At 34.8% G+C, this 24873-nt stretch overlaps 1 protein-coding gene across 3 annotated transcripts in view; it reads right to left on the minus strand.

The window, feature by feature from the left end:
- The window catches only part of Orc1 (origin recognition complex subunit 1), a 128797-nt gene that overhangs the window by 26102 nt on the left and 77822 nt on the right, over positions 1–24873 (minus strand). For all 3 annotated transcript variants that reach the window (XM_081742786.1, XM_081742784.1, XM_081742785.1), the window contains 5 exons: positions 16551–16659; positions 15882–16052; positions 13926–14075; positions 7234–7349; positions 950–1138 (listed from right to left, as the gene is read on the minus strand). In XM_081742786.1, coding sequence (XP_081598912.1) covers positions 950–1138; positions 7234–7349; positions 13926–14075; positions 15882–16052; positions 16551–16659 — 735 coding nt within the window. The remainder of the gene's footprint in view (positions 1–949; positions 1139–7233; positions 7350–13925; positions 14076–15881; positions 16053–16550; positions 16660–24873) is intronic.

Genomic DNA, 24873 nt, shown 5'->3' on the forward strand with positions numbered 1-24873 from the left:
TTCTTTCATTTAACGTAAGTTGCACGGCATTATAAATAAATAAACGTAGTTATTTAACTTTGAAATCGGGAAGGTTATCAGAATAGCCCTGTATAATGCACGTCCCTATCAAGCTAGTACAGTGGATAAGTAACTTTAGACTCAGGATATTAGACAATACGATTGGCCCACTCGATCACTAGACGTTAACTCGCTAGAATATAGGTGGGGCATGCTTCGTAGGCGAATTGCACGCAATTTTTTACAAAGACTATCGAAGAATGTAATCTTGAATGTAAGGAAAGTGATTCATGATCATTGCTGTTTTTGTAACTATACAATGGGAAGTTAAAAGATACACTGTGCCACCAAAAATGAAAAAGTGAGTACCAGTTATTACTAGACTAACGACCTGACATCAATTAACCAAACTGTCTTGTCTGTGTCTTGCAGTGGCTCCAATACTGTCTCTGAAGCTGGAGATCTGTCTCCCGAAAGTCTCCATTGTCTTTCTTCTTCATTATAACAATGCATAGCCATACACAGTACCGAAAACTTCGGAGTTTTTTTCAACAGCAAAGTGGAGTCCGTATTCTACCGCATCCGATTTATTCTCCAGATTTAATTCCGTGTGACTTTCCCTTCTTCCCAAAACTCAAACAAAAGCTTCGAGGACGCAGCTTTCAAACAAGTGCAGAGATTATCGCAGCGTGTAATAATGAAAACGAATTTTTTAAAAACGATTTTTAAAAATATATATATATATTTTTTTTTTTACAACAAAAAGATGTACTGATGATTGTGAGTACTATTTTGAGAAACTGTAGAAGTTTTTATGTAAATAAATTAATTTTTCACAGGCATGTCCCTCGTACATTCTAAAGTTATAAAGTTAATCCTCCAAGAAACTGGAAGCAGCAAGTTTCCCATAAATACCCTGGTCAAAAAGAAATACACACAACATACATACCTGATAGCTTTGACTTTGAATGATGAGATCATTTCATTCAAAGCTTGGTCTACGTGAGTCATTGTCACCAGCTTCTTGTGCGGTCTTTTAGAAGGACTACCACTTTTCATATCTAACTCTGCGATTTCAGTAGCTCGTCGGCAGATATCTAATGCTCTCCTTGCATCTCCGGAAACTGCAGCCACTTTCCTTAAATAAACGAAAATAATTTTGAAACAGATATAAAACTAGAAGTATTTGGTCAAAACTGATTCTGTTTCTCAGGCATATTTTACATTTGAAAACACTGAAAATTTGGTTTACTGGTCGTACAGATGACTGACTGTTTCGGAATTCAGCATGAAAAGCAACTTTTTAAAAAGCAAAAAAAGCTCAAGAAAGCGAGAAATAATAGGCAAATGAGCTAACTACTTATCATTCAGTGAAGCATACGTTCTCTCTCCCTAGCCAAAGCCTTGAAAGGTCGCAGGCACAAAACATCAGTAATAGCAGTAGTAGTAGTGATAGTATGAAAAGAAGAGGAAGATAAAATGCTGACATTCTCAAAGTCAAAACATCAGAATTGCAACTATCTAAATTTACTGGGAGTGTTGATAACTATCCAAATGTGTTGGGAATGTTGGTAACATTATCTAATATCATAAGACAGCCACAGTGGATTTCGATGCAAGTAAGATGCAAGATGCAATTTTGAGTGTGTTCAGAAATGTCAGTTTTCGACATTGCACAATTTTTCATATTTATCCTACAGTTTAAGTTCAAACCTTCCAATCAGGAGACGAATTTATAGTAATCTAAATGTACAACAAATCCCATTCTGTCGATATTAAGACACTGATGGATCAACTGGATTTCTTTTATCTCTGTTTTTCTTTTGGCCTTTATTTTGTCTAAAGTAAATTAATTTCCTTGGAAGTAGGTTCCAAGGCGCTTAAGCCGACCTGCCAACGATTTGATCTTGAAGGTGTGTGGTCAACACATCGTGTTTCCCGTAAGTTTTCTTGACCGGAGTCATTCAAGTAGCTCTTGAATCGTTCTCATGACGCACTGCTAAAACTACTTGCTTTTTTACAGCGTGGTCACCCATCTAAATACTAGAGCGACATCACGCTGCTTGACAGTGGAAATCTCACGGGAACCGTTGAACACCACGGCTTAAGATCTTCTCTCGTGTCTAAAAATTAAATCTGTTTACAAATGAATGATCGTCGTCATAATATAGGTAGGTGTAAAAGAAATTTATAGCTCAGAAGAATAGAAATGGCACGCTTTATCTACGAGCTCGCTTTATCGTACAATAAGAGAAATCGATAATAAAGATTAACTTTGCTGTATCAGTGGTAGTTACAACATAATCGACTAGGTATTTGCAATGTCACCATTGACTTCGGTGGAAAGCAGAAGCTCTACAGCTGCATCACATTGTGTTACGCGTAAATGATCCAGAGCTTCCTTTTCATTCTATTCCAACAGATGTAGTGTTGTGTATAGATCTCATAACAACAGTGATTAGTTATGGTTCATTCATTTCAGATACACTGACAGGAGATCAAACTAACTTTTCTCTGTACCACGCTCATGCACCTGGCTTGATAAACGTGAATTTTAATGTTCCTCTTTCCACCATCAATTCCTGCACACGGAGATATAGAATTATATACAAGGTGTGGCTATTAATATCCAGGACTGACGTCACAGCACGAAACCGATCACTCACCCGAGAGGCGCTGCTGGTATCCGGAAGGTAGTACATGCTCCCCGAAGCACGCGCCAGTTGGAAACAAATGCTTGGCTGGGAAAAGCGCGTGGAAACGTATCTGGTGCAGCGTTGTTGACGAAGTGGTAAAGCGGTGTTGTGGAAGTGCAGAAATAGAGCAAAGGGTGAACATCAAATTCTACTTCAAACTGGGCAAAAGTGCGACATAAACACATGCAATGTTGAAGCAAGTGTATGGTGAGCAAGCATTATCCCGTTCCCGCACATTTGAATGGTATGGACGTTTTCGGGACGGGCGCGAAAGTGTTGAAGATGACGCCCACACCGGAAGGCCGATTTCCGCGCTTACGCCTGAAACTATCGAGAAAGTTCGCGAGCTTGTAACATCGGATCGGTGACTGACTATTCGAATACTGGCCAGCGAACTGAATATTGACAAAGAAATGGTTCACCAAATTTTGACGCAAGACCTAGGGAAACGCAAGGTGTGTTCCAGATTTGTTCCGCACTGTTTATAGGACGAACAAAAGCAACTCAGAATGGACGCGTGTGGTGAACTCATGGACAACGCTGACGCTGACCCTGCTTTTCTGGATTCGATAGTAACGGGTGACGAATCTTGGTGCTACCAATACGACCCTGAAACTAAGAGAGAGACCACAAAATGGCGGTTTCCAGCTCCCGTAAACAGAAAAGGTTGCGATTTCAAAAATCAAAGGTCAAAGTCATGTTAATCGCATTCTTCGATAGTGAAGGACTTATTCATCATGAATTTGTTTCACCTGCCACGACTGTTACAGGACAGTATTATGCAGAAGTTCTTGCCCGAATCCGACAAATTCGGAGAGTACGTCCCCGTTTTCGACAGAATGGGAGTTCGTTCCTGTTGCACGAAAACGCCCGCCTCAACACTGCATTGCCAGTAAAACTGTTTTTGGCCAAGCATAAGGTCGTGGAGCTGCATCATCCGTCATACTCTCCTGACTTGGTGCCCGCATACTTTTTTTTCCCCACAACTCAAAACTGTGATGAAAGGAACACGGTTTGTGGATACTGAAGACATCAAGAAGCACGTGACATCGACATTGAAGAGCCTTCCGAAAGAAAAAATGAAATGAAATCTTTAAGTTTTACGGCCCACGGTTATGCCGGTTAGGCTAAAGGAGACGGTGATGATGAGAGATGAATGAAGTGGTGGAATGAAGAAAGTGGGAGGAAACGGGAGAACCCCGAGAAAATCCACGAGCACGGTGTTTGTCCACCACAAAGTTCACTTGGCGGGGGCTGGGATCGAACCCGGGACCTCAAGCACCAGAGGTGAACGCTCTACCACTGAGCCACCGCGCCCCCCGCCTTCCGAAAGAGAACTTTAAAAGTTTTTTTCACAACTTTATACAGCCGAGCACAGAAGTGTATTACGGCAGGTGGGGATTACTTCGAAACATATTAAACGAGTACGTTTTTCACATCATCTGTTCTGATGTTATTAGAACAGTCCTGGAAATTAATAGCCACACCTTGTATCTAAAGAATTAATGACAACTTTCATAATAACTTTACATATTTTAATATTTGTCTGTATTAGTGAGATAAGTAACGCATCCTTCAGTGCAACAGTACATTTCAATGAACAATTGTCGTTCCGTTGGTAATTGGTGTTGTAAAATGATATTGTAATTGCAAGCAATGACTGGGTTGGGAATCGAATGATTACTTATGATATTCACACAATAATTACATATTAATATGTAATCTGTATGGAAAAGTATCAGAGCTATAGCATGACAAAGGCAAAACCTGAAACGAGAAAAAAAAAAAAAAAAAAACAGAAAAACTGTCCAGCCCTCTTATAAATAGGTGTTATTTAAAAGAAAAACAGGAAGAATTTCAATAGGACTGATTTATTTCACAGCCTGACTCTTAAATGAAAGGATCATGGAAAACGAATCAATTCTTATTTCTCGAAATAGAATTTCAAAGTACGTCTTAAAGTCAAATCTTTTGTATATAAACAATAATCAATATTTCTTTTAAAGACAAAAAATAAAAATGATGACTGTTGGTAGCGGGATTTCATAATGATTAAATGGAACAGCAATTCATTCTCAACATCACGTGCCAGCGAATTGGGGTAAAAAATTAAATTTTACACGCTACTGTACCTTAAAAATGGTTCCTTCTGTCAAGATTAGCGACTTTTTCTTCCTCTTTTGCAATGGCAAAGAGGTGGGAAGAATGGAGGTATGTTTTGATTGCTTACCTGGGATAAATAATAAGTTCAACAAAAATTACAAAGCACTCAACAAGTAATCGGAGATTGGGACTACACGAATAAACAAAACAATGAAGTATGCGAAATATTGCAGAAAAAAAAAAAAAAAAAACCTGAAGACGTATCACGTACTATACCGTATATTTGCTCTTTTTTATACGTAGTACAGTAATTTAAACATACTTCATTCAAAAGTATCGTATTATAATTAAGTTAGAATAGGGGGAGAGAAAAACATAACCAATAGGACAAGTATTTATATAGCACTAAAGTTCTGTGCGACGGAATTGTCCGAACACCATCCTGCGGGACAGGTATTTATCCTGTAAGGATAGTAATACTAAATATTTGACCAAATCAACTGCCAGACTTATAACTTTGCATTCGTTGAAGGATCTGATTACAGTAGAGTCCCGATTATCTGAGTTTCCGTGTTATCCGAGCTTAATCCAAACAAAAAAGATATTTAAAAAAAAAAAAAAAAACTAGTCTCGTTACAACAATAAGTAGTCTGCAGACTTTTGTTTCAGCAACAAAGCGAAAATGAAGCTAGCGTAGAGATAACGATCCCCGCCCGACATTGCCACATTTAAGCAAGCGAGCTTTAATTGTTGCATGTCTTGAGTATTAGTTTTTGCACCGAAGTCACAACAGACGTATTTTGTCTAACAATAGGGCAGTGTGAGCGGCAGTGGGTGTTTCTTATAGTTCTCATGACTACTTGTAGGAATGGTTGGAAAAACAAACCGTTGTTTTATCATTATAATATAAGCTTAACAGCTATTATCGATTAGATCATGGTGAAACAATCTAAAAGGTGGCAAGTGATTGGTAAAGTGACCGTTGGTGACTGGAGAAAATAGCTAATTTCTTACGTACGTGCGTACGTAGTACTGTACTGTGTGTCCAATAAAAATAATAAATACAATAATAATAAAGAGAAATAATCAATAAACAATAACAATAAATACTTTCTTTTATGAATATATCCGTGTTACCGAGTTTTTCCTTATCCGAGTTAGATTCGGTCCACATTAGTTCGGATAATCGGTACTCTACTGTATTTACAGAACCAGGGGCTTTACAGGTTTACAATAAATGACAGTTACGGAAGTTTGTGGCCAACTCCCATCATTTCCATAACTTGGTAAATTACACGTGTCTTTTCGTCGTGAAAAAAATACTCATTACCAAAATAGGATGTTAAATTTTCTTTGCTTTCGTATTTTTTTTACTTATATTTTCCTCGCCTTCTAGTCTTCCCTGAGCTAAAAACACCTTTTAGGTCTATGGCAACCTTCTCAGGTCAAGTTTACACTTCATGCTTCAAATGTTAAAATTAACGATCCCAACACACATCACTATAACCATTACCAGGCAATGGATGTAAGGTATCCTCTATACCATGTATTTTGTCCTCTTATTATTTTCGAACACCAAATTAATTCTAGGAAAATGAAAATGAAATCTTCAAGTTTTACGTCCCACGGTTATGCGGGCTAGGCTAAAAGAGTCAGTGATGATGAGAAATGAATGAAATGGTGGAATGAAGAAAGTGGGAAGAAACAGAAGAACCCCGAGAAAATCGACGCACACGGTGTTTGTCCACCACAAAGTTCACTTGGCGCGAGCTGGGATTAAACCAAGCATCCTACGTACTAGTGGTGAACGCTCTACCACTGAGCCACCGTGACCCCTCAAGTTAATTCTAGAACGAACAAAAAAATACATATCGTCATTATTTTGCAAAAAGGGGATAACTGACAAATTATAAATTTCTCAGAAGGCAAAATAGGTTGACATCTGTATACCACAGTCTACTTTTCTGTCAGTTATAACGCTAGCTATCTCTGGATTAATTGGGTTGTAGTTATAACCATTTCGCATGATGATGGGGGTGTTTTATTTCAAGTTCAAAAATGCTGTTATCTCCATTTCGCCAAAAATGTCAGTTACGCCCTTTCTGCAAAATACCGACGATATAATATTGTTACTGTTGGATATTGGGAATGGTACAATGTGCTTTTAAATGTTACACATACTGTTCAGAAGATGAAGATAGCTTATAGCATGTGAAAATAAACAAGATATACATTATGACAAGATTAAGACGAAATTATGTAGATTTAGATTGATTCAAAGTATTGTTTGAGGAAATACCGAAGGATTAATATACTTGTGGATAAATATTATATAGAGTACAGAGTAATGAAAGCCACAGATCAAGAATAAAGGTTCACGGAAGAATTTAAGTGTATATGTTGTGTACACTTAACTTTGGGTTTGAATAGTTACCTTGCCACTAACTGCACTGCGTCGGAATCAAATGCCTGTAGACCAATTATGCGAGCCATTACGATTTCCTGAAGTTGCTTGTAAGTATATGGTTGAAATGTCAACCTTGTTAACCCCTGTAATGAAAATAAATATTTTACATTTTAGTATTAGTACGTCTTAATGCTTGAATCTTTAAATTTATTTCATGTGTAATGTTTGCTCCACTGGCAGGAACTCGTATCATGATTTTCTGCTTGCTTGCCAAGTGGCTACACTACAACTATGCTACCAGCATTAGTGTCTGACATTCTTCAAATCTATATTGACCGGTCATGAATGGACGATATGTTTTAGATTACAGAATGATGGAATACATGCACTTGGTAAGCGGGAGGTAAGAGTTATAGTTCCTATTAGTTCAGAAGATAGATCTTAATGTGCTGTTCCATCGTTATTCTGCTCATACTGATAATACATCAAAAATAAAATGTTAAGGTTTTTATATTGCCTGTACGCACTTATATTAATGGAAAGTTATTTGAAGTCGAAATATTTTATTGATTGATTGATTTGTTTGAGTTTAGCGTCCCATTCAGCAGGAAGAGACGTGGACCTACAGCTTAACAAGGGATCCGAACCACATGAGTTCCCGCGGAGACGAAATATTGAAAAGAATAAAAAAAATATATAATATATGAATGTGAAATAACTGAACCTACCATTCTTACTCTCTATCTATCCTTTTACACTTAATTATTGTCAACCTTTATCTACTCCACCAAAGGCAGGGAAAAAAAACATACAGATACACAAAAAATAATCATTCATCGTTCCCCAATATTTTTCATATTATTATTTTCTGCGTAATTCATAAATTCAAATATATACAGCTAATTGAAAACTGAATACATGTTTATATAAACTCAAAATTATTGACACTAGCGCCCTCCCGAACAGTTTAAAAAAAAAAAAGAAAAAAAAAACATTGTTGGCCGAGAAGTGTTAAGAAAATAGATATAAATACGAACATGCTGTAGTTTAAAAAATAAAAGTTCTTACAACTGTTAGCTATTCAGCTACGTTAATATTTCAATCATGTATGTTGTATTAATATCACTTTTCGTTCTTCACTTCATTAACAAAAAAAAAATCAGTATCAGAAGGGCAGTATACGTCGTACGCAATCGATGGAATAATCCGATCTTGACCAAAATTGAGATGGTGATAGAACTTCACGAGTTTAGTACATATATATGAAATATTTATATGTCAGGCCTTTGGTTCCAGCATATTGGTCATCAAATCTGGGGTTCAACTTACAAGGAGACTTACGGAAGTGTAACTCACCGATTTACACTTGCAAGTGTAGGATCTTGCAAGTGATTAAATTATTCACAACTTGGAGACGTATACTTACAAACACTGATTTTCTAATGCAGATCCTTTGTTACTTTTCCCTTCTTTTCTTATGATCGTTGCTTAATACTAATGAGCTACGTATGGAAACATTAAGAAACTTGTATAAAATTTTGCAACGAGATAATTAAGTTATATTTAGGGTAGAATGTATGTTCATATAATAATTGGTTAATTTCCGTGATTTTTTTTTAAATTCCTACCTATTGGATAATTGAAATTTCCTTTCTCATAGCTTCACGAAACTTCATATTTTTTTCGTTGTGATTTCCTATATTTTTTCCATTAGCACTGGAAAGCCTGTGATACCATACCACATAATAACCTTTCACTAATAAGGAGACTTAAGGAAGTGTAATTCACCGATTTGAATGAAACTTTGCATACTTGTAGAACATCGAAAAATGATCGACATGTATTTTTTAATTTTAGCAATGGTGCAGATTTAAGGATAGAAATCACCGTTTGAACATTAGGGGTGGTCTCCTGGGACAGACAGAAAAGAATCATTTAATGTAGAAGAAAACATACTGACAGGGGATTTTAGGACAACTGATTCAGAATCTGACATTAAAATTCAAAATGAGGGATTTAATATGGTGATTACAATTACAAAATTTCTCCTGGTTTGAAATGCTATGTAGTTACCCAAGAACAATCATATTTGGCAGGGGTTACTGCGAGAAGGTTGCAGACCGATTCGAAACCCCTTTCTGTACTTATTTAACGGGATACTTGATTAAAGTGAGTCTCTGTACCTCTCACTATTCGGGGTGCTTACTAAAAGTGAGTCCCCTCGCCTCTCACTATGTCAAAATTTCATATATCCTCAATTGTTATAATTACAAATTTATTGAGACAATGTTTTACAATAATGATATTCCACAAAAAAGTGTGTGATTTATAAACATTGTTTACACCACGCACAACTTATTACGGCAATAATTGTGCATAAATCGCAAAATGCTGCACGACCTTGAAACAAAATGTTACAGGATTTTCAAATGCACGTTGTTTTTGTTGCAAATAACCGTTTTTGTACCCCGCATATTTAATAAGATTTGCAGATCTGGAAGAAAAAAACTGATTATGAATCAGTAATTGAATCTTAATTACGGAGATGTAAATTTACGTTATAGTTGTAGAGAAGGACAATGTCAGAAAATGTCTCAAGAAGTTTTTCCACGGCCTAAAGGAAAACACATCAAAAGGCTGAATCCTACGCCTATTACGTTCTTCAAGGTTTAACACATGACCCAAATATACTACTATAAATCACTATAGATAAGCATCCCAACTAGTGAGAGGAGAGGGGACTCACTTTAAAGAAGCAACCCGAATAATAAGAGGTGTAGAGACTCACTTCAGTCAAGCATCCCGTTAAAATAAGTACAGAAAAGGGTTATAAATCAGTCTACAACTTTCTCTCAGTAACCCTTGCCAACTATGAATGTTCTTGGCTAATTGCAGAGCATTTCAAACCAGGAGATTTTTGTAATTGTAATTACCATATTAAATTTGCCATTTTGAATTTTGTAATTTTGACGTCAGATTCTGAATCAGCTGAAAAAAAAAAAAAAAAAAAAAAAAAAAAAAAAAAAAAAAAACCTGGCAGTATCTTCTACATTAAATTATTCTTTTCTGTCTATGCTTGGAGACTACTACTAACGTTCAAAGGATGGTTTCTACCCTTAAACTCGCACCACTGCCGAAATAAAAGAAATACATTTCGATTATTTTTCGATGTTCTACAAGTATGCAAAGTTTCATTCAAATCGGTGAGTTACACTTCCTTAAGTCTCTTTGTTCGTGAAAGGTTATTATGTGGTATGGTATCACAGGCTTTCCAGTGCTAATGGAAAAAATATAGGAAATCACGACGAAAAAATATAGGATCTTTCGTGAGGCTGTGAGAAAGGAAATTTCAATTACCAGGTATCCAATAGGTAGGAATTTAAAAAATCACACGGAAATTACACCAATTGTTATATGAACATACATTCTACCCTAAATATAACTTAATTATCTCGTTGCAAAATTTTATACAAGTTTCTTAATGTTTTCGTACGTAGCTCACCAATATTAAGCAACAACCATAAGAAAAGAAGGGAAAAGTAGCAAAGGATCTGCATTAGAAAATCAGTGTTTGTAAGTATACGTCTCCAAGTTGTGAATAATTTCATCACTTGCAAGATCCTATCATTCCTGTGTTTTCCCTCGATCCCTTTGTTGACTTTTTTTTTTTTTAAATAATAATATACATAAGTTGTAAAAATCAATACAAACTTCATTTTAAAAAATCAGAAAACACATGATACAAAGAGCTGGTTTGTTAAGTATCTAAATACACAATAGCACACAGAACTTAGTGCATCTAAGGAAATATATACAACAGTAAAATTATCAGTTACATTTTCATTTTCTTCAGTGCGTGAATATGGTTATTTGCCATCTTCGGTTTCTCTTGGTTCTGCTCGTCTTGAATTTTCTGTAGTTCATTCATCTTCAAGAATGCGGTTTGGATCATTGCCTGGGCAACACTAACGTCAGTCGTGCCCTTTTTTGATAGCGCAGAAGATAATTTATAAAACTCTTTAATAAATATGACGAAACTAATTTCTTTCTTTTTGGTTCCCTTTTGTAATGTATGAATACTTTTTGCGCTAACTGTATATTGTTTGGTGTAATTATCTTTAGACAATAAGCAGGAAAGGACGAAAAACAAGAAAGTCTCCACGCAACCACCCTACTATGGAGACAAAAGGCCCTTTAACCACCCACACCTTATTTCATGTTATTTTCAAAAGTGGAAGTAGCAATGCCACAAAAATATAAGAGGTTTCGTTAAAATATAGGAAATATAGGAGTTTATAGGAGGAGACGCAAGTATAGAGGAAAAATAGGAAATATAGGAGCACTGGAAAGCCTGCTATCAACGACATTAATCCCATCTCAAACTTTGATATGGTTGTAAAGATTGACGAGTTTTGTACATGTTCGTGCATAGTATGAAATATTATGGTGTACAGATCTTTAGTTTCCACGTTATTGGCTATCGAATTCAGTGAAATCAAGAAATTTCACCAAAAGCAATGATAGAACGCTTTCCGTTTTTGATCAAATTTAGCATGGTGATAGACCATAAGTTTACTGCGCATACGAAATATTATATTATGACATTTGGTTCTCGAGTTATTTGCCATCGAAGTTGAGGTCTGGATTTTTTTTTTTTAGTCAAATCCCAAGCTTGATGGCCAGTAGCTCAAGAATCAAACACCATGGTATTTCACACGTATATTAAGCTTGTTAAGGTCTACGAACATTTTAAATTTGGTTAAGTGGAGACCTTTAGTTCCCGATTAATGGTCATTCAATTTTAGCTTTAACAAACCTGTTACGGAAGTAAGTTCAGTATGTACGTATCTATAATCTAGATTTGCTAACTCAATGAAGGACTTTTCCGCTATAGGAAAATTTATTAGTAAGATTTTTAGGTATCTGGGTTGAGTGAACAATTACGTTAAGCCATGAAAATTAAAATGGTGCTTTCAAATATGTGTAGCGTTATTTCTAATTTTTTTCTATCAATTCTAAAATTGAATCTGTCTAAGTTTCTAGAACAATAATCTCCTTGTTCTACTAAAAAAATCTTATACAATCAATATAGATAAGAAAGTTAACACAATGGTCTGTGTCTTTTATATACTTTTTAATGTTTTATCATATTTTGATATAATAGTGTTTCCTTCTTTTATTACCTTAACCCATATATGCCCACAGTTGCGTTTTCGCAACATTTGTAGCGTTATTAAATAGCAGCGTTTTATTTTCTTTTATAACGATCTTTTGCTATTGGAAGTCATTAAGTAGCACACGGGGATAAGTGGTGCTACTAGTGGAGAGGTTCAAAATTCTTACTCGTAATGGCTTTGTGTGTAGAGTATCCTTTGTGATTTTTTTTTTTTTTTTTCGAATGGCCGTTTACCTTGGTGAAGAAATGTACGATGTGTTTCTAATTTGAAACAGATATTAACTAAAACTACATTTCATGTCTTAGTAAGGTTAACGAATTTTATTCGTATCATTTATTGTATAATAGTTCATTAAGTTCAAGAGCAATAATGATTTAAAATAAACTGTTGCGTTTTCGCAACAGGCATTTTTCTTGTTAAGTAGTACAAATACAAGGTAAAAGGTAAAAACGTAAAAAGGTTTTATAAATTCTGGTTCTTACACACCCTTATTACTAATGTTTAAAATATTACTTAATTTCGCGGCAAAAAATATTGTGGGCATATATGGGTTAAGTCCTTTGAAAACACTTACTATTCATGTTTGTTCTGAGTTGAAAGGACGCTTTGAAGACAAAAGATCGACCTACAGTTTAATATGGTATCCGAATCATAAGTCCTCAAGCCAAGACTCAAACTAATGTCTTCCAGTAATAGTGTCGTGGCTTGGAGCAAATATTAGCCAGAATAGTGACGGACTACATTAAAGCGACAGATTTCGCATAGTTCTTATACATTCTCAGCACAATCAATTAGTGGGGAAGTGCTCCATTTTTGATCTACCATCATGAAATACGAACGATGCAATCTTGTTTTCTTCAAGGCTTATCGATCTTTCTTCAAAAATCGCTTAATATCTTCCCAATAGTAGGTTTACAGAAAAAAAAGTATTGGAATCTGATTTCTTTAAATTTTAATTTGCTACGATTTGAGCTCAATACTGCTTTCGAAGTATTAACATTTTGCGAGAAACAAGCTTTTAATGTTTCGATTTTTGGAGGGAGGGTAAATTTTCAACTTTCCTTTAAAAATTGCTGAATACCACCCTAATAGTATGGTTTACAACAGAAATTGGCTCGATCTGTTTTATTTAACATTAATTTGCTACAATTTAAGCATACTATCGCTTTTGAATGATATAAACTTTTCGAAGTTTAACTTTTTATTGGTTGCTATATGAACCTGTAGTATTTTGTTGTTTATGGTTTGGTTTGATTTAGTTTAACTTAGTTTAACGTCCTACGGTTATGCCTGCTAGGCTAAAGGAGACGTGGACCTACTGATTATAGTGGAATCAGAACCACTTGGTTGTTCAACTGTACCCCCACTGGTAATCGAACCCGGAACCACGATATTTTATTATTATTTTACAGAATATGGAAAAGAACAGTCGATAGAAAAAAAATCCTTAAAGGATACAAAAGAGATTACTACTAATTTTACTTACAGTAAAATTATAGTAAATGTAATATAGAGAATATGTATGTGAATATTAAGACTTACCAATCTGCTGGTTACTCTCCCCATTAGTAGCCTTTCTGGAAGATCCATTGTGTTAGCAATTGTAAGAACAATTAAACGAGAATTAACTTTACTCGGCCAATCTAGTAAGTTGTACACTACATCTTGCCTTTTTGTCCATAACAGATCCAACTAAAATAAGTAAATTAATCAAATATTACAAATATCAAATATAATAATAATATTAACGAAAAATTAATATATATATATATATATATATATATATATATATATATATATATATATATATATATATATATATATATATATATATAACTATCTTTGAATACTGTAGAGTCAAAGACAATTCGATATCAAAAGATACTTTATCCATTCACATAAATTTCGCAGGAGACATAAAAAATGAATGCTTCTAAAGAAAAGATATCTACCGTTGAAATCTCTTAATAACAATAATAATAATGGAGGAGGATAAGGTAAGGGTACAAAACAAGCCAACAGGTGAATGAAATGATTAGAAAGAAAGGAATTAAAATAGTGGATTTTTTAATATATATATATATATATATATATATATATATATATATATATATATATAATAGGAAGGAAAAAACTCTAGGGTGTATAAGCTTGAAGTAATAAATTATTTTAAGAATTAGGGAAATGAACAGTAAAGGATGAAAAACCAAAACAAGAAAACTGTGACTGAAATATACGGACCACATAATACAAGTTATAGGAAAAAAAGCACAAGGAAATGACAATTCTGGCTCAAGATAGGGAAGAATGTAAGGCTGCGCACGATGGGGACAAACTTCGGGAGGTGACCCATTACACAATAACAGACACGATACTTCCAACGAACCTACAGAAAAATATGTAGAGAGCTGCAAGCGGCCAAAACAACTATGGAATCTCAAACATGCAATTCCAGATATTACAAACTAGTATCTAAATATGAAAATTTTGCTCTCTAGTGCTATCTTACAACAAATTATCCACGGGAGAGCCTATTACATTTAGAAACTATCCGACATTAGATGTACTTTTCCTTAAAATTCATTACATGATTCTGAAATAGATATTTAGAATAAGTGATTACCAGATTGTAATTTATCAAAATACCTTTCCTAGTTCTTACAGTTCTTGAACCAGGTAACATTAAAGAGTTATTTTCCTCCACCTTCGTCAACTTAAAAACCTCTGAAAGGACGTACCTTTCGATCCTAGATTTTATATATATTCATTTACTGTAAAAATATTGTCCTCACCATTTGGAATCACCCTGTAGACAACAGTTCTATCGTAAAATTACAAAACAAAAGGATAATAACAGCTGAGTTACTAAGATAGCCACTGTCAGCCATTTTGTTCTGTTTGTTCAAGTTTAGCGTTTCTTTTCAGGACTGAGGTTATATGACACATCCATGTACAGTTTAAGGCGGAATCTCAATCATCGTAATGTGCTCAAATTTTAACGTTCTTCCACCAGGAATCAAACCCGGGACCATGTACACAAAACGCACGCGCTTAGCCAGTATACCAGCGGAGAGGGCTGTCACTTTGATAGTACTTCGACTGCTACTTGTTATGATCTTTGACAGCCTAATATTTTTTCTGAATAATAATAATAATAATAATAATAATAATAATAATAATAATAATAATAATAATAATAATAATAATAATAATAATAATAATAATAATAATCATCATCATCATCATCATCATCATCATCATCATCATCATCATCATCATCATCATCATCATCATCATCATCATCATCATCATCATCATCGTCCTCCTCCTCCTCCTCCTCCTCCTCCTCCTCCTGTTAGACTAAGACAGCAACATGTTACAGTAAAAACTAAAGAAAAGAAAAGAAACTCAGTTGGTCTTTGAAGAGCCAGAATTGACAAGCTAATGAATATTAGTAACAGACTGATGAATGAATTTCATCCAATATGTCTGACATACCTCATCAACTAACAAGAGAGTTGAAATTCTTCGAGGTGCTGGCCGACTAAATCTCTTTTCAAGCAACTGCTGAGCCTGTTCAGCAGTAGCTTTCTTCCCAGTTAGTGCAAGTAAGATTTGTACATATGCTTGTCTTGGTTCTGTCAGGCGCATTCCATTGATCTCTACGTACTGAAAATATAAAGAAACAGAAGAGTAAGTAGTGGTACAATTTAGAGATTTTACACATAAAAATAAAGCGTTTATCGTATTCTGAGAACAAGAATTTCAGGAATGATCACAAAATGCATCAAAAGATTGCGATCTTGGCCAATAATTAGTTTTGGGATCAGAGGCCACAAAATTTTTGAACGGTCCCTAAATCAAGTTTTCGTATTTTCTACGGAATAAACACATCATACTGAGTTAAGTGATAGTTTGGGTTTGGCTACACTATACGTAGTTCTCCAGATATTAGGCGTACAAGAAACTTTTTGAATGAAATATATTGGATCTTTTGATCCAATATATATATATATATATATATAAGATTTTGAGATATAAGCCTATTATTATTAAATAAGTCTGCAGTCTTCTTTCGAATGAGCAAAGAAATCCTACCACCTTGAAAGATGAAATAAACCATAACTGAATCAATATTATGCAGAAACAAAAGAATTGAAAACTTACTTGAAATTCCGGTAGATCACCTTCCTTATGACTTCGCTGAAGACTTTTCACTACTTCTAGAACAGTAGCTGTTTTGCCTGTGCCAGGCACACCACTGATGTACATACATCTAGAAAAGAAAGGAATAAATAGCTACTAACACGGAATATAACATTTGCCACAATAAAATCGCGTATGGAACAGAGTTGAAACACTCAGAAAAGAAATCTTTGGACGAACGGAGGGACTCCACCCAGGCTCTATTGCTTACCGAAGAAGAGTAATTAAATTATTTATATAAAATTGAATGAGTGTATGTTTGTATGCTTGTCCGCCACACAAATCTACACCGTTTGTTTGGTATGCTTTTACGTAAGTCTATGGAAAGGACCGGAGGCTGATTAGAATTAGAATTAGAATCCAGACCTTTAGTATGGTGTATTTCCAAATAACTGCAGAGAAGAGACTGCAACATCTTTAGAATTTGATTTTATATAAAAGTGAAGCCACATTGTTGGCTTGACATGCTTGCAGATAACTGTTGGGAAGAGACTGGAGGCTATTTAGAACTAGAATTACATATATAAAAGCTGAAACCTCACCGTTGGCTTGGCATACTTTTACGTAACTGTAAGGAACAAACCATAGGCTATTTAGAACTTTTCTGCGTCACTTCTTTATTCATGGGCCATACGGAGTACTTTAGCTAGTTTGTAAAAGAAATTAAAAACAAGAGAAATATTTTAGAACATACTCTCTAGTAACACTGAATACAAACAACAGTAGAACTTAATCCATTTATATTACCTGTTTGTTACTGGTATTCAGTGATGTAATAACGGGCATACACGAATATACAGCCTGTGTCCACTCTTAAATTCCACTATATATTAACCTCTAATTCATGAAAGACACAGGTATACGATCATGATTTAGAATATACTCAAATATTTACTTTGCACTGTTTATATAGTCATCCATCGTACATTTGAAAGCGAATACAGTATCGCATCTCGAAAGGAAATAACGAACTTACATGAATCTAATGCTTTTTTTTTTTTTTTTTTTGGTCCAGATTAGTATCCAAAATTACGGTTTGCAGTGAATTCGAGTACTAGGTCACCGGTAGCTTCATTCCAATTTATTGTATCTTACATCAGAATCCATTCTTGCATCAGAGCGTTTGAATCAGATAGTATGAATAAATTTACCCTACTATTTGTGTGCAATACAATCACCACTATTTTTGTTACTTTCTTTGTTTTCACGATATTAGTGTATACTTTCAGAACAGCTGAATTTCATTAAACACTGTTGGATGATAGTTCCTTAAAAAATGGATCGAGCAATGGAACGAAAACCAAGATACTCAGGTAGTAATTACACAGACATGCTTGACAAATTGGATGAGGAACAAAGGCAAACTACAAGTTTGAGATCACAAAATGTGAGCAAAGTTAATGTAGAAGAGAAAACAAGAGAAAAGAGTGGAAAAAACACTTTCACAAAGTGACAAAAGTTTAAGAGAGACGCCGGATTCAAAGGATAACGAGAAAAAGGAGCAAGGTACCCCAGCAGGGTCGGATATAAACATAGAAGAAGACCGAAGTAACAGTTCAATTTTGGAAAACGATGACGAAGATGGTAAAGACGACGATGGACAAAATAAAAAAGATGGAGGAAGATTTAATAAAAGAATACAAGGTGGCATTAAGCTTCGCAGAGCAAGTGGTAAAAAGGAGTAAAGCTAGTTCAGCTATAACTCGCAGCATAAACAAGCATCTGTTAGGATGGGTTATCAAACAGGCTAGAGCTGAAGAAGTAAACAGTCAATTGAAAGTAGAAGTTAAGAAAATAAACAGTTAAGAGCAGAAATAAACAAAGCAAAATAACAAAAAGAAATAAAAACGGAAGAGTATCAACTGAATTCAACTATCGCGAGTAAAGATCAAACTGCACAGAAACAAATAACAAAACGTACACAAATAATAGAAAACACTAGAAACAAACAGAAATCAACTTTGTTTCTGAAGGCTAAAAATAATGAGAACATTAAACAAGTCAGAGAAAATTTTGTTAAATCAGTGAATCCATCAAAAGACAAAATTAAAATCACATCTTTGAAGGAAACGAAAAACACTCTGATTGTTGAAACAGCATAGATCACAGATAAGGAAAAAGTAATGAACATCCGGGAATTACATGAAAATGTGAAAGTAGAAAAGCCAAAAAAGAAAAAAATCTTTACTAATAATATACGATGTTCCAGCTGATTTTGAGAACGAAGAGATAGTTGAAACATTAATTGAGCAAAACTTCGAAGAACAGGAAATAGAACAAGCCATGCAAGATATAAAACCGGTCCGAAGAATAAAGATAAATGCCATCTAGTGATTAAGACATCGGCCACAATGAGAAGGAAACTAATATCTGAAGGTAGAATATACCTTATGTATGAAGTTCATGGAATTAAGGACTTCATCACAATACCAAAATGTACTTTATGCCTAGACTATTCACACGTAAGTAAACACTGCAAGGAAGAAGAAAAGATATGCTCCCATTGCGGGAATAAAGGTCATGAACGTGCTATCTGTGAATATAAGAATAAGAGCAAGGTATGCATACAATGTAACAGAAGGAAAAAGAAGTGTGATGCAAAAAATGAGAACGACTGCGCTACATATAAAATGTTTTACGAGCGGACCATTTCTAGGATAGAATTTTAATGGATAAGTATCCCGAAAGATTTTTCAATAAACAACAGGAAAAGAATGTGGAAAAAGAAACAAAAAGAAAAGGAAAAGCCAGTCGAATAAACTACGGGATAAAGAAAGATCTGAAGCTAGAAGAAATCTGATCTCCAAAACAAAATTCGAAACTTGGTTGGAAGAATCAACACCAATAAGTATCATCGAAAAGGTCTTAACAATAGAAGAAGGTTTCATTGATTTAGAAAATACAAATACATGCATAGTGCACCTTATAAACCCAGATTAAGTGACATTTCCAAAAGGATTTGCTGAGAAAGTGGCCTAAACACATGAAAATTTTGACAAACAAAATGAACTATTTAGATATAAAAGAAGCGAACGAACACGTGGTCAGAGAGTATTACTCCACAAATAAATATCAAGTAAAATTTTTGCATATAAAATCGAGAAAGCAAGAAGCTATGGAAGATTTGGAAACTGTACTAAAATATATACAAACGGTTACATTAAGTAAAGATAAAATTAGGAAAGAAATCACAGCTTCAGCACTTTCAATGGGACTGAGGGGTAAACCACCGTAAGAAGTCATAAAAACAATATATAAAGTAATAAGAAATTCCAAGAAACTAACCTTAAAAATGAAAATACCTGATAAACAACTCTTCAATACAGCCAAATTAACGTTAGAATACCATGAGAAAGAAGTAGTGAAACGGTAGCTTATGGGGAAAGAACAGAAGAATTTAGAGCATTTACAAAACAAAATTAAGGAAGATAATATCAAAGAGATGGAGAAGAGAACAGAGTGAAGAGAGACTGACAAAATGGATGGACTACTAACAAGAGCAAGAAAAAGTGAAAATACAGACTCAAAGGACCCCCAAAATACCCAAATGATCCTAGGAAGATTAGAGGAGACCAAGTTATTGACAATGGCCCTAAGACTCTTGGTTAGGTACCATATTGAGAAAGGAAAAACGATATCCTTCCCACAACTCGAAGACATAGACGAAATCGAACTTGAAACGAACGGGATAACCTCAGACCCAGAACAACTGCTTAAACACGTGAAATCAGTTTACAAAAGAAGAAAGAAGACCCTCGACTTGGAGAAAGTGTATAGGGAATCTGCCAAACTGTATGGACGTATTGTATTTGACCACAGAGCGGAGTGGCCACACACCCACGTTAAAATATATAACCTTTAACCACAGGCATGGGTGAACTGAGAAAGGATGAAAGAATAAAAATTATGCAGATAAACGCAGGTGGGTTAATTACAGTAATGGACGAGATAAAAGAACTCGCTGAGAAGGAAGATATAGACATAATTTTAATACAAAAACCCTATACTAAAAACAAAAAACTAACAATAATGGGAAAAACAGAAATAGTGTTCGCAGGAGAGAAACCTATAAATAACACAGGTGAAAAACAAAACTCACGAGGAGGGAAACCAAACTCAAACCACATTGGAGATAAACCTATGGCAGTGATAGTGAACAGAAACAAAAACTACAAAATTCTAAATCTAATCCAGTTTAGTGACCCGTGGACAAATTGTATAGAACTTAAATCACAAAATAGAGATATTATGATATTAAACTGTTACTGTCAGTATTGTCTCGATATGGAACCTTTTTTAAATACCATGACCAAATTCTGTGACACAAACACAAAGACATACTTATATGCGCGGACGCGAATGCTAAATCTCCAATTTGGCAGAGTAGATATACAGACGACAGGGGACAGAAAGTAGAAGAAATGATAGCAGAAAGTGATCTGGTAGTAATAAATGAGGAAGGTCAACCACCCACATACAGGAGTAGACAAAACAAATTGGAGGGTACTAGACGCGGCTACCCTAAGTGATCATAACGTAATACTATTCGAGATAAGCACCAAAACAAATTCTAACAATCTAAATGAAAACGATAAAACTGTAATATATAACACTAAAAGAATAAATTGGACTAAATTTTGGGAGACAATTAAACTGCCACAAACTGAAGACGATAGCGATGTTGATTAAATAGCTGAAACATTGGAAACTGGAATAATTAAAGCAATCCAAAGTTCAACTAAAACACGAACATTATATGGAAAATCAAATAAAAACAACTCATTTTGGAATAATGAACTAAAAGACTTAAAACTAAAAACGAGAAGAGCTAGGAAATTATATCAAGAGACGTGGGAAATAGAGTTGAAACAAATACGACTAAGAAAATACTCGGAGCAAAAAGAAATATATGAAAACAAAATAAAAGAAATGAAAGTAAATAGTTGGAAGAACTACCTTAAAGAAAATACTAACCTAGATATTTGGGGTGAACCATATAAAATAATTAGTCAGAAAATAAAGAAGCCAACAACTCTCTCAACCTTAAGAAAAGATGACGGAATTTTTACTGAAGGATGGAAGAGCACCATAAAATTTTTAATGGAAAAACTTTTACCTAAGTACGAAAAAGAAGACGATGACGAGGTGCACAAACAAATGAGGGAAGAAATGAAAATTTTACCAACAAACGACGAAATTATGGAAGAAACAACCAATCAAGAAATAAGTAATTACATAAAAATGTTAAAAAAAAGAAGAAAGCAGCAGGTCCAGACATGATAAAATCAGAAATTTTCCTGGAAAATGCAGATACATGGTCACCATATCTATGAAGACTCTACAATTTATGTCTCAAGACGAAAAGAATTCCTAAAATATGGAAACACTCAAACTTAGTAATAATAAAAAAGAGCGAAGATAAAAGAAATGATGACCCTAAAGCATATAGACCGATGTGTCTCTTTAATAGAATAGGAAAAATATTCGAAAGAGTGATCACTAACAGACTAAGCAAATGTCGAAACATAGAAAGAGATAAGCTACAGCATGGCTTTAGAAAGAAGAAAAGTACGGAGACAACTATAAGGAGACTTTTAGAATTAATAGAAAATGGAGAAATAGATAAGTACCAGGTAGTAATCTATGTTGATATCAGTGGAGCTTTTGACAATTCGTGGTGGCCATAACTCTTAAAACAATTTAAAAAAATGAAAGTACCTAAATCACTATACCAACTAATGTTAGAATAATACAACGAAAGACAGGTCACTTACAAGGCACCAAATAATAACATTAACACATATACAACAAAGAGATGTCCACAAGGATCCATATGCAGCCCAACGATGTGGGACATCGATATCGAACCCTGCCTAAAAACACTGGAAATTACTGAAGACACGAAAGGAGTAGTCGGCTATGCAGACGATATCGCAATAGTCGTATCAGCATGATCAAGAGAAGAAATTGAGAGGAAAGGGAACCAAGTCTTACACACGCTTCAAAAATGGTGCGAAATAAACTGAAACTATCAGGAAATAAAACTAAATACACGATATTCGGGCGATCTATACAAAGAGACCCAATATTCAAGATTAACAACCAAAAAATTGAAAGGGTGAAAGAATTCAAGTATTTGGAAGTATGGATTGACGATAAACTGAACTACGCTAAACATGTCGAAAACTTAACTGACAAACGAAAGAAAGTAGCACATAAAATACTCACAATTGCAAGAAAAGACTATAAGATACCCAGAAAGACCCTACAAACGTACAACAATGCTGTAATAATGCCACCAGTATAATACTGTGCCAACATCTGGACTTACAGAATATTTGCAAATAAAAAATTAAGGGAACAAATAAACAGAGTTCAGAGAGAAGTTTTAATTAGAATAGGAATAATCAAAACATTACCGATAAAATCCTTACAGATAGAATCCTTACAGATACTTGCACTAGAAGAACTTATCCACTACCAAATACTAAGGGAGGCTATAAAACGATGGAAAACAAATAATGAAACTATAAAATTAATACAGATCCTAGATACAAATCCGAACAACGAAGATGAACTAAATATGTTGATAGAAAGAAAATGGCAAGAGGAATGGTACATCACAACAAAAGGAGAAAAACTCAAAGAATACATACCAACTATCAAAGTAAGGGAAGAAATTGGTGAAATAAAGAAGGAAAGTATGGAAGCGCTGTCGGGACATGGACCCTTCAAAACACATTTGAAAAGATTAAATATTGAAAATGAAGAAATGTGTTTATGTGGAGAAGTCCAAACAGCTGAACACGTAATATGGAATTGAGAAAATTACGTAACTAGTGAAGAAATAAGGAATCTCAGAGGTGAACTTAGTGATAAAGATTGGACTAGCTTACGGCAGGATAGAACAAAATTCGATCTTTCAAAAAATAACAGAGCATGTAGTGAGAAACCTATGGAATGAAAGAACCCAACGAAGAAGGTAATTGAACAAATAGCACTTTGAAAACAAACACAAACACTCCCCCCCCCCCCCCACACACACACCCTACACACACACAAAATCAAATTCTAACAGAAACAATTTCAAAGTTCTAGCGAACACTTAGAACTATAGTACAAACTTACGTTTCTTTTTATTTATTTATTTATTTATGTTGTTTTTATTTCTATAACTTCTTTTACTATTGTGTGTGTGTTAGTGCAATTAACACTTATGAGAAACAGCGTGATAAACGCATACAGAATCATGGAAGAAAGAAGAAACTACACGACAGTTAACACCAAATGAGAAGATGTTTTTTACACTGTGTTTTGTTTACTTTTTATTTTATTTTTTTTTTAATTTTTTACTTTTCAGGACGGTGAATGCGTTGCTTCCCAATCATTTATATTACGCACTAATCAATTATTTTCTTTTTTCTTTCAGGTTATCTTCTGCATATAAAAGGATAAATAAAGGAAAATAAAACACAAAAGAGAGAGAGAGTGAAATAAAAGGGCATGGTTTTAAATACTAGGTGCCATGCTGAAAAAAAAAATGTGCCTCACCTCAATCTGCTGAGGTTTGACAGCCGAAAAGACAGGGAGATAATAAAGAAACATCGAAGTATAAAAGAGAGAATAAAGGCAAGAGGCAGTTGCGTCTGCCATAAGTAAGTCCGAAAGTAATCGGCCAAGGCAGAGGAAGTGGAGGCTTAAAAGCCCCTTATCCACCAAATTTAAACCTAAAACACATTTCTTACCTTACAATTCCCCTATAAAGCAAATCTTTAACGAAGGAAATTAAGGGGACATAACAATAAAGTATGCACTTGAATTCACTTAAAGTACAGCCATTTCAATTGGCTGATTGACCGACATCATTGGAATTTAACATTGATAGCAGTACCGAGACTACACTATCTACCAAAAAGACACCGGTCAGTCTGCTGACATCGCCGTACGGAATCCAGAGCAACCTGCACCACGCCAGTCATTTGTTTCAGTGCAGAGGCATTATCAGTGATAGTGCGCCAGGCGAGGAGTCAGTTTGACTGAAAATGGCGCACAGACAAGAACTTAGTGAGTTCGATAGAGGAGTCATCATTGGTTATTATATTGCGGGTTTGTCGAATCGTGCTATTAGTGCCCAATTACGCCACCCAAAATCAACAGTGGATGATGTAATCCTGAAATGGAAACGTCACGGTGTCATCAATGTCTCTAAACGGCCCGGACGACCCAAGAAATTGACGGACATTGACCGGGAACTCTTGAAACTAGTGTATCCAGCAATCCCCGT

The sequence above is a fragment of the Thermobia domestica genome, chromosome 16 (assembly GCF_964235325.1).
Source record: "Thermobia domestica chromosome 16, izTheDome1.hap1.1, whole genome shotgun sequence".
NCBI classification, from domain to species: domain Eukaryota; kingdom Metazoa; phylum Arthropoda; class Insecta; order Zygentoma; family Lepismatidae; genus Thermobia; species Thermobia domestica.